Raw genomic sequence first — 11,613 nt, 5'->3', positions numbered from 1 at the left:
CAGAGCCAACAGCAGTAGGCACAGAATTCAGGAGGTGACTAAACAGCAACCATGAGCTGGATGAGCACAGGCAGCATTCTTGGTAGCTTGTTTGCGTTACAAAGTCTGGAGAGTTTACAGGGAAACTGCTGGCACCTTTCCTTCTCTTCTAACCAGAAATCGGAGGGAATATTACCAGCAGCAGTGGAGTAGCCCAACCCAGTGGAAAAAGAGCCTGGCTCAACATCAGATGACCAGTCTAGCAAAGACGCCACTCCCTGACAAAGGACTTCCAGGGCCAGGAGTGGGAGGTACTCCTTTGCCACATGTGTTCTCTACAAATGTGCAGCTTTTACTTTGCTTTAGAACCACTCTCACTATGGACCTTATAATGTATAAAGAGAGAGTCCATCTCAGGTTAAGGAGGAATATTTTGTGCCATATATTTTTACTATACCATCTTCTGAATGTAATTAACTTTTATTATTTTATTATTCCCTTCACTATGATGCCTTTTTATCCCCCAAGGAACATCCACATTAATTCTACTTGTCTCTCCTTCTACACCTATTTCTTCATCCTTGTGTTGCCCACAAGTATAAGCCAATCACCTTCTTTGAATTCTAAAGTGTTTCGATCATCCAATCTTATAGATCACTAAATTTCAGAGCTGAAAGAGACTTCGTTAACTATTGTCAACAGGCAATCACATCACAAGACTTATGTGAAAACAAGGTTTATTACAAGAGAAATAAACATGCATGTGGAACCCAAAGAGTTCACAAAAGTTTGCAGATTTATGACAGTACAGCAAAAGGAGGAGGAGAAAACAGGAAGAGGCGTGGCATTGGGAGGGAAGGTGTAGTAATGGTGGGAAAAAGGGGAAAAAATCCTCCTGAAGGGGAGAAGCAAGGCGATGGCAAAAGCTTCATTCTTTTCCCTTAGGAATAACTAGACTATGAAGATAGAAGGGGCCTCAAATCTGCAAAGGACCTCAGCTGCACAAGCATTTTCCCAGTCTGGCACAGACTTGCTGGCACCTATCATGACTCCCGAGGACATACAAGGAATCCCAGCTTGGGGTGCAAACAACAACTTACGTCAGCTGAGTGGGAGGGTGCTTCATCCTTGACACATTCAGGGCTTCCTCCATGTTCTGGGTCCAGTGTTTCTGGAAAATATGACAACTCAAAAAGATAAGTTCAGGGGACCTTTTAACAGCCTTTAATATGATCCAGTTAGTCCAACTTGGACCCAAACCAGAATCCCTTCTACATCATATCCAACATGAAGTCATCCAGAAGGCTTATAAATACCCAGGAATCTACCACATTCTGAGGCAATTCATTCATTTCACCTGGAGATAGTTCTAATTGTTAGGAAGTTATTGGGAGGGGGTGGGGGGCTCGGGATTCCTGACATCAAGTCTAAATTGATCTCTGCCAAATTTTGGCTCCAACTCTTGATTCTGCTCCCCTGGAGCCAAAATAATCAAGGTTAATCCATCTTCCACAAATGTGAAGACAGTTATTATGTATACCCTTCCTTCTCTTCTCCAGAATGAACATTCTCAGCAACTTCATCATATCCTCATACAACATGACCCTGAGATCCTTCACCATACTCTTCACCCTCCTCAGGCTCCTTCCCTACTCAATATCCTTCCTAAAATTTGGTAGCCAGAACTGTAGGCAATATTCTAGATGTGGTCTGACCAAGGCAGAGAAGACCATCACTTCCTCAGTTCTGGTTACCCCACTTCTCCAAACACAGTTTAAGATCACAGATTTCTTGGTTGCTTTAACACGATGTTGACTCAAGATGAAGTTCATTAAAAACTGCATATTTTTCAGACAAAATTGCTGTCTAACCCAACTCCCTCATCTTATGCTTGAGAAATTTACTTTTTAAACCTGTGTAAAACTTTTTACCTATTTATCTCTATTAAATTTCATCTTATCTCTATTAATTTCTATTTATCTCTATTAAATTTCATCTTATCCAGAGTGACCTAATGTTCTCACTTGTCAAAATATTTTTGCATCCTGAATGTTATCCAATGTGTTAGCTATCCCTCCCAGCCTTGTGTCATCTGTATATATAATAAACATTCCATCTATGACCTTATATAAGTTATTGATTAAAAAAATATTAAGTAGCACAGGATCAAGCAGAGATCTCTGAGGTACTCCTCTGAAGACATTCTGCTAAGCTGACATCAAACCATTATTGATTACTCCCTAGGTCTGCTCAATCAATCTAAATCTACCTAATCCTACTATCCAACCCTCATCTATACCTTTTCCGCATCCTACCAATCAATCTACATTTATTAAATGCCAGCTACATTCTAAGCATTGTTTTAAAAAAAAAATTGGAGTCTGGTGTGACATATTTTTGCCAGAGAAATGCAGGCCCTTTTTGATCACTGCTCCCTTTTCCAAACTTGCTAACAATTGCTTTAATGATACACATTCTAGAATGTTTCCAGGCACTGAAGTCAAACTCACCTGCATCATTTTCCTTTGTAGAGTTTGCAAGATTCTATTTTCTCTCTTATGTTGAAAACTGAGATAAAACTTGCCCTTTTCCATTTTTTTTTTTACTTCTTCAGTTTTTTATGATCTTTCAGTGGCTCAGCTATCATATCTGCTGGTTCTCTCAGTAACCCAGGCAAATTGAAATCTAGTTAAGCAGTTTCTTACTCTCTCCTTACTTATCCTGGGAATCAACTAACAGTATTTTTTCTTTCTTTTCCATTCTGCTTCATAGAGAAAACTGAAGAAAATGAGTTGAGTAGTTTCACCTTCACTGCCATCCAATGTCATTGTCCCATTTACCTTCAACAGCAGTACTAGTCTTTTCTGAACCTATTTTCCCAACTATAGCTTAAAAAAAAAAACTGCTTTGTTACTTTTAGTTTTCCTTACTAGCTTTGGCCCATTCTGAGCTTTGGGACCCCAGATACTATTTTTACAGGATCATACTACTCTACTGTATTTATTCTCTTGCTTCCATATTTTCATGTCTTTTTAAGGCAAGTCAGCTATGGTGAAGAACACTGCATATAATATTTGAGTTTTTTGATATCTTGGTTCCTTGTGTTGAACTGCCCTTCATCCCTTCCCGCCCCCCAGCACACACCTTTTTAATTCCTTGTTCTAGGGGATGGTATTCTGAGAAGGGAGAAGGATCTGTGGATTTGGATATGTAGGTAACATAAAAACAAGATACCCTTTATTTTAAAGCAAGTTGGCTAGTCAGTTTCTGACACATTCACATCAGTCTCATTAATCACTTCTCTTTTGTCTATTCATTGAAGTCCTTCTCTTTTTGTTTTCAGGAGTTCATTCTAGCTAGCATCTCATCCCTACTAGCCTCACTTCTTCTGTAGAATTGGAGTCAATGGCATGTTCACTATCCTTTTTCTGAAAGGATTTGAAACCTGTATTCCCAAAATATCGGATTAATCTCAAACTCATCTCAGCTTTTTTCTCCTTCTGTATCACAAATTCTATCAGTTCCATGCCCCCAAAGTTCCCATAATTTCCATCCCAGCAACCAGGTTCTCTTTCAGTATATATCAGATCCCAAAACAAAATTTACCCAGATTGGTTCCTCCACCTTTTGAAGTATGAAATTACCATTGAGACAACTCAAGAAATTATTAGCTATTCTGCTTCTGACAGGGAAAGAGCTAGAGTTTATGCCCAGGTAATTGAAGCCTTTCTCCCCCTCAACCCCCACTACTATGTCATGCTTCTGTGACAGACTTGGGATCTGTTTTTTCAAATTCCTCATTTTTTTCCTCTTTCTGTCCAGGTAGACTGTAATATACTCATTAAAATATCACTTTCCTGACTTCGATTCCGGGAGCCAAGATGGCAGAGTAAAAAGGTAGTCGCTCTTACCCTCCCCTATCAACCTCTGAAAACCCAGAAAATATCACCCCAGAAAAAACTCTGGAACAGCTGAATCAGAAGAAAGACAGGGTGCAGCAGTGAAGTAGCCCAGGTAGCTAGAGGAATTAACAGGAAAGGACCCTCTTACCCTAGGGGAAGGGGAGCAGTACGAAACAGGAGTTGCCCAGCCAGCTAGTGGAAAGACCCACTTTAGCGCACCAGGAGGAGATTCTGATGCCTCGGCATTCTACAGCAAACTGGTGTCCCAGTGCTTCAGCAAAAATAAGGGAAGCAGCACTACAAAGGGCCCCAGGCAGATAAGCACCCGGCAGCATTCATCTGAAAGGAGCTGAAGAAAGCAACCTAGAGGTGCCCAAAAGTTCCAGCCTTGTTGATTCCTGCCCAACACCAGGTAAGCTGTCAGAACCCTACAGTCTCCAACTGCCAACCAATAGGAGATCCCGAAGCTCAGGTGGTCGAGCAGCCAAACGCCAGCAGCTGTACCTCCAAGTGCCTCAGTGAGGGTGAGGTAACTGGTGGAAACCAGCTCAGAAAACCACCAGGTGCCTCGGCATTCTACAGCAAAGAAGTTTCCCAGTGCCTCAACAGAAATAAGGGAGGCAGCACTGCAAGGGGCCCCAGGCAGATAAACACCTGGCAGCACTTATCTAAAAGGAGCTAAACAAAGCTAAAGGAAAGGAAAAGCAGGCAACCTAGATTTACCTGAAAGTCCCAGCCTTGCTGATTCCAGCCCAAGACCAGATAAACTGCCAGAACCCTACAGCCTCCAATTGCCAACATAAGAGGCCCCAGCACACAAAGCCAGTGACCAAGACCTAGGCTCCCAACACGAGAAGCTTGGGTCAGTGCCCTCTGCTCCCCAGTAGGTAGAGCTTAATCTCTTTAAAGGAAAGGGAATAAAGAAATACCATGAGTAAAAAGAAACGTATCATAGATTCATATTATAAGAGGAGTGAAGATCAAGACAGAAATTCTGAAGAGGACAACACTGTCATCAAACCCACATCTCCAACATCAAAAGGGAATATGAACTGATCTGAAGCTCAAAAAGCCTTCTTAGAAGAACTCAAGAAGGTTTTTAAGAGTCAAATGAGAGAGGTAGAGGAGTCCTTTAAAAGTACAATTGGCCAATTGGAAAAAAAGTACACTGAAGAAAACAAGTCCCTAAAACACACAATTGACCAACTGGAAAAAAAGTACACTGAAGAAAACAAATCCCTTAAAAATACAATTGACCAATTGGAGAAGAAAGTACAAAATCTAACAAGAAAACAACATGTTAAAAATTAGAATTGAACAAATGGAAACTAATGACCCTATGAGAGAACAAGAATCAGTCGAACAGAAACAAAAAAATGAAAAAATAGATGAAAACGTAAAATACGTCATGTTAAAACAGCTGACCTGGAAAATGGATCCAGGAGAGACAATTTAAAAATTATAGGCCTACCTGAAAGTCATCATGAAATAAAGAGCCTGGACAATATCCTTTAGGAAATCATAAAGGAAAACTGCCCTGAAGTCCTAGAACCTGAAAGTAAAATAACTATAGAAAGAATCCACCACTCCCCACCTGAAAGAGATCCCAAATTGAAAACGCCAAGGTATATAATAGCTAAATTCCAAAATTACCAGATGAAAGAGAAATTACTGCAAGCAGCCAGAAAGAAACAATTTAAATATCATGGAACCACAGTCAGGATTACACAGGACCTTGCAGCCTCTACATTAAAAGACCATAGGGCATGGAACATGATATTCCATAAGGCAAAGGAGCTTGGAATGCAGCCAAGGATTAACTACCTAGCAAAAATGAGCATGATTTTTCAGGGAAGGAGATGGATATTCAACAAAATAGGGGACTTCCAAACATTCCTGATAAAAAGACCATAGCTCAACAAAAAATTTGATCTTCAAGTACAAGATTCAAGAGAGACATAAAAAGGTAAATGGGACAGAAAGATACAATATGTTGTTAATAAGGGCAAAATGTTTACATCCCTACAAGGGAAGATGACACTTGCAACTCTTGAGAACTGTATTGTTATTATACCATGTTAAAGGAGTATACGTAAAGGGGGTGGATATAAGTTGACTTTGATGTAATGATAAAAAAAATTTAATCAAGTGGGTTAAATGGATCCAAGTAAGTGGATTAGTCTGAGCTAAGAAAATGTACTGAGAAAGGAGGAAGCAGACAAGGGTAAATTATATTACAGGAAAAGACACAAAAGCCTATTAGAGCAGAGGTAAAGAAGGGAAGGGGATGAGCATTTTTTGAACCTTACTCTCATCAGATTTGGCTCAAGAAGGGAATAACATAATCAGTTAGTTATAGAAATCTAACTTGCACTATAGGTAGTAGGAGGGGAAAGGGGAAAGAAAAGGGAGGGGGGATAGAAGGGGGGAAGAAGCAGTAAGGGTAAAGGAGAAGGAAAGGGATAATAGAAGGGAGGTGGTATGGAAGGAGGTGCTGGTCAAAAGCAAAACACTAGTGGGGTGGGGAGGGAGAAAGGAGAAAAAAAAGTATAAATGGAGGGGGGGATGGAAGGAGAAAAAGACACAGATAGTAATCATAACTGTAAATGTGAATGGGATGACCTCTCCCATAAAATGGAAACGTATAGCAGATTGGATTAAAAACCATAATCCTACAATATGTTGTTTACAGGAAACACATTTGAAAAAGAGTAACACATACAGGGTAAAGGTAAAAGGCTGGAGCAAAATATATTATGCTTCAGCTGAAGTAAAAAAAGCAGGGGTAGCCCTCCTGATCTCAGACAAAGCAAAAGCAAAAATAGATCTTATCAAAAGAGATAAGGAAGGAAACCACATCCTGCTAAAAGGCACCATAGACATTGAAGTAATATCATTACTAAACATATGTGCACCAAATGGGATAGCATCCAAATTCTTAGAGGAGAAGTTCAGGGAGTTACAGGAAGAAATAGACAGCAAAACTATACTAGTGGGGAAACTCAACCTCCCCCTCTCTGAACTAGATAAATCTAACCACAAAATAAACAACAAAGAATTTAAGGAGGTGAATAGAACATTAGAAATGTTAGGTATGATATACCTGTGGAGAAAACTGAATGGGGATAGAAAGGAATATACTTTTTTCTCGGCAGCACATGGCACATACACAAAAATTGACCATATACTAGGGCATAAAAACCTCACAATCCAATGCAGAAAGGCAAAAATATTAAATGCATCCTTTTCAGATCATGATGCAATAAAAATTAGATGTAATAAAGGGCCATGGAAAGATAGACTAAAAAATAATTGGAAACTAAATAATCTAATCCTAAAAAATGATTGGGTCAAACAACAAATCATAGAAACAATCAATAATTTCATTCGAGAGAATGACAATAATGAGACAACATACCAAAACTTATGGGATGCAGCAAAAGCAGTTTTTAGGGGAAGTTTTATATCTCTAAATGCTTATATAAATAAAACAGAAAAAGAGGAGATCAACAAATTGGGCATACAACTAAAAAAAACTAGAAAAAGAACAAATTAAAAATCCTCAATTAAACATCAAATTAGAAATATTGAAAACCAAAGGAAAAATTAAGAAAATTGAAATTAAGAAAACTACTGAACTAATAAATAAAACTAAGAGATGGTTTTATGAAAAAACCAATAAAATAGATAAACCTTTGGTTAATCTAATTTAAAAAAAGAAAGAAAAAAACCAAATTACTAGTATCAAGAATGGAAAGGGTGAAGTTACCACTAAGGAAGAGGAAATTAAAACAACAATTAGTAATTATTTTGCCCAACTATATGCCAACAAATTTGACAATATTAGTGGAATGGATACATATTTACAAAAATATAAATTGCCCAGATTAACAGAAGAGGAAGTAAAATACTTAAATAACCCTATCTCAGAAAAAGAAATTGAACAAGTCATTGATAAACTCCCTAGGAAAAAATCTCCAGGGCCAGATGGATTTACATGCGAATTCTATCAAATATTTAAAGAACAATTAATTCCAATACTATATAAACTATTTGGTAAAATAGGTAAAGAAGGAATCTTACCAAATTCTTTTTATGATACAAACATGGTGCTGATACCTAAACCAGGAAGAGTCAAAACAGAGAAAGAAAATTATAGACCAATTTCTCTAATGAATATAGATGCAAAAATTTTAAACAAAACATTACCAAATAGATTACAGCAACTTATCACACTAATAATACACTATGACCAGGTAGGATTCATACCAGGAATGCAGGGCTGGTTCAATATAAGGAAAACTATCAGCATAATCCATCATATCAACACTAAAATATCACTTTCTTCCTTCCCCTGTTGATCTTATTTCAAATGCTACTCAGCTTTGCTTTGTCAATGTCTTGACAAAAAAAATCCTAATATACAATACTACTCTCCCCTCCCCCAAAGTTTTACCTATCTGGTTTCTTTTGAATAAAGCATATACTTCCAAAGCCACCAAGTTGTAGAGATAATTATGAAGTCAAATTTGCCTCTTGAGTTCCATCTAAATACATTGAATTCAATTGCTAGATAAGGAAACTGAGACAGTGTAGTGCCAGTTGCTTTTTTCTGAACCCCACAACTTATAAGTAGCTAGAATTATAATACATATAGCTGAACTCCATATCCAGTGGTCTTTCCACTACAATCACACTCAGTTACTAAGTATTTAGAAATCTGACCTTCTGCCCCACATCAATCAACAAGCATCTATTAAAGTGCCTACTACGAGCCTATGACAGTGCTAAGTGTTGGGTATGTAAGGAATAAAACAATACCTACTCACGAGAGGCTTCAAAACTCAAAGAAAAAAAAATAATAAAAATCTGTGATTCAATTAAATTTAATTAAGATAAATTTGTATTTGAGAGAGCTGTCTCTGTTCATTTTATTTTGGACTGACTCTTGAATCAAAGATATCCATATGTTCTGAATGAAGTATACGTCCTTCTGAGACACTGGAGCTATTAGTGGATACATGTACAGAACTCAGCATGTAAACTGATATAGTTGAAGGGTGGAGAAGAGAATGTAACCAGTTTCAGTCACGCAATCCTACTCAATCTTCCCTTTCTACTGGACAGCTTGGGAATTCCCAAAGCATCAGCAGCAGATTGGTAAAGTTGATGTCTCTACCACTTGGGTTTCCACCCTCGCATGCTGTACAAATAGTTTCCTTGGCCACAGGAAAAACAGATGCCCTAAGTCCAGAGCCTCCCAGCATTTAGTTAATGTGATAGAGGTCATCCGGGAAGACTGACCCGGATCGCTCTGATTCATGACGGGGCTATCACTTTCCAGTGCCAAAAATTTCTCCTGCAGTTAGTTGCTTGGAAAGTCGCCAGAAGCACTCGGGCCACGCGGGTAAGACTCCTGATGTAAGGGAGAGAGAGGAGAGTGTAAGAGAGAAGGGACCAGGTCGGGAGGAAGGCGTCCCAGTGATGAACCCGAAGTTTGCTCCCTCAGAACAAGCCCCAAAGTAGAAACTGAAAGTAGACCGCTGGCCGGGCACACGGAAGTCACGAAAAAAGCAAGCGAAGCCCAGGCCCCGCTGGTGGCGTGCACCGCCCCCCGGGATGGATGAAGCGGCGGGCGCGTCGTGGGTGAGACGAGTCAGCTGTAGAGCCCATCTGGCCCAGTGCACACTCCCGTGAACCTCGGCGGAGGAGGAGGCGGAGACGGAGGCAGGCAGCCACCATGGGCCATGAGACTCTGCTGCCGCCAACATGACCGCAGCCGGCTCCTGCAGCGCACGCAGACCATGTTCCATGGTAAGCGTGACAGGTACTGCGTTCTCTGCACCGTGGGGCGCCGGGCGGCTCGGCGCAGTCCCCACCCCCAACCACCGATTTTCTTTTGCAGCTGCACCTCGCACTTTGCACTCTGAGAGCCCAGGCTCTCCCCTTCCCAGCCGGCGGCTCCGGCGGGCTGGCGTACATGAGGTGCAGCCTCTCACACCTGGGGCCGCGCCTCTCCTGGCGGGCAGCAAGAGGCAGCCTGGAGCTGCGCCCTCCGGGAGCCTGTTCCTCCTGCCCAGAGAAAGCCCGCGCCCCCTCAGCGGGGTCAGCCTCCAGCCCAGTCCCCAGCTCAGCTTGCAGCCTATCGCTCTCACCTACCCCAATACCCAATCCCGCACACCAGACCCCCAACACCGAACCAAGCCAGTGTCCTGACCCCTGCGCCCGTGCCTCCTTACTTTCTTACTGGCGCCCGACGTGCGGGGCGGGCTGCCGCAGCTCTCCGACTGCTCCTCAGCCGAAATGAAAGCGTCGCTGCCCCAGGGCGCCCTTTTAAACCCCACTCTGGCAGGTCACTGGAAAATCCCGGGTTTTTCCCCTAATGTAATTGTGATTTTCGCGATTAGGGCTGTACTTGGCTCGTGATGCCCGGAACCCAGCCACGAGGTTTGCAGTGGGGGTAGAATCATGCTTGAGTTCTGGTTTTCCCTATAGTTCTACTTTGGATACAGTTAGGTATGAATGAAATTCTCAATTTTACACCCTCGTCCCCCCACTAAAAGCTAGAATGCATTGGAAGAGTTAAGAGGAGGCTGGCTATAACTGGCAAGGAAAGAGTCCAGGCTGACTAGTCTCTGTTGACAGGTGCTGCAGACAGTACAAAGGGCCAACAGGTTTATGGCACCCAAAGGAGAAAGGGCAGGAGAGGAAGGAAGGTGAAATAGCGCTGCAGAGAGGGAGTGGGATAGTTTAAATTCCTTCTCCTCCAAGGGAGAGGATGAAGGAAACGGACAGAATGCAGGCATGGATCAGTCTCATTTTCTGGCAAGTCCCTTAGATCAAAATTGTACCCCCTCTGATCTTACAAACTTGTGTGGATTAAAAGGACAAGCATCAAAACCATCCAGTGAGAAAAGGTACGTCTATGTTCTGGGGGAGGAGGAGGCTCTTTGGTAGCCATAAAAAAAGAAATGTGTGTGATGGAAGTTAATCTGGAATGTGAATCCTAGTGTTCTGCTTTTTTTCCTACTGAGATTAGAAATTCATCATAACCTCAATTCTTAGCCTTTTCTCCAAATCTCCAATAAGAATTTTCTGCTGACTCGCCCCCAAATCCATTTGTGGCCTTGACTCTGTTGTAAAATAGACAGGAGGAGAAGAGGTTAAAATACGTAATGTCACTGAGTCTGTTGACAATACTAGCCAAATCTATATCTACTCAAGTACTATAAATGTTTTTTTTTATAAACCAGCTAAGAAAAATTAATATCCTATGCCCAATAAGGGGGTTAATGATAGAAATAAATAAGTTTCAATACTATTTTGCCTGCCCTTATCTCTTAGGATAGTTTGCAACTTAAAATTTCTTGTTTCTTTTTTGGACTTAGGAAGTAGAAGGGGGAAAAAGCAGGGGTAGAGAATAACTTGAGGATGTGGAGATGTTACAAAAAAAAGATAGGGAAGGAGTTGGAAAGGATGATGAGGACACTGAAACTGGAAGGAACACAGGGAACTGGAAAAGATGACAGGATAGAGCTGCTAATAACACCACACAAAACACTATCTCCCACAGTAATTTGCACATTTTTATTTGGGGCAGAAAGACGAAAAAGAGTATATCATGGAATCCTAGAATTGTACAGTTGGGAGGGATCTCCCTCATTGTATCCATGCTAACATATTGAAGACTTTTGTCAAAGCGAATAATGTTTGAAAAATATTTATAAAATCT

General features: G+C 40.9%; 1 protein-coding gene and 1 long non-coding RNA gene across 6 annotated transcripts in view; one reads left to right on the top strand and one right to left on the bottom strand.

Annotated features, from left to right (window-relative positions):
- Positions 1-702: 702 nt before the first annotated feature.
- LOC114053690 lies at positions 703-10,199 on the bottom strand. Of its 2 annotated transcripts, XR_003570407.1 has the most exons (4): positions 10,121-10,177; positions 9,186-9,297; positions 7,965-8,000; positions 703-1,150 (listed from the first exon to the last, which is right to left on the bottom strand). It is a non-coding gene; the product is annotated as an uncharacterized LOC114053690 (long non-coding RNA). The 2 variants fall into 2 exon arrangements; XR_003570408.1 differs by lacking the exons at positions 7,965-8,000; positions 9,186-9,297 and having other exon boundaries at positions 10,121-10,199.
- LOC114053688 (interleukin-7-like) overlaps positions 8,808-11,613 on the top strand; it is a 55,481-nt gene continuing 52,675 nt past the window's right edge. For all 4 annotated transcript variants that reach the window (XM_027876804.1, XM_027876805.1, XM_027876803.1 and 1 more), the window contains exon 1: positions 8,808-9,695. In XM_027876804.1, coding sequence (XP_027732605.1) covers positions 9,629-9,695 — 67 coding nt within the window. In that variant the 5' untranslated portion in view covers positions 8,808-9,628. The remainder of the gene's footprint in view (positions 9,696-11,613) is intronic.

Source organism: Vombatus ursinus, unplaced genomic scaffold, assembly GCF_900497805.2.
Source record: "Vombatus ursinus unplaced genomic scaffold, bare-nosed wombat genome assembly UNPS02014812.1, whole genome shotgun sequence".
Taxonomy (NCBI): domain Eukaryota; kingdom Metazoa; phylum Chordata; class Mammalia; order Diprotodontia; family Vombatidae; genus Vombatus; species Vombatus ursinus.
The sequence above is the reverse complement of the archived record's forward strand: the minus strand, read 5'-3'. Positions and strand labels throughout refer to the sequence as shown.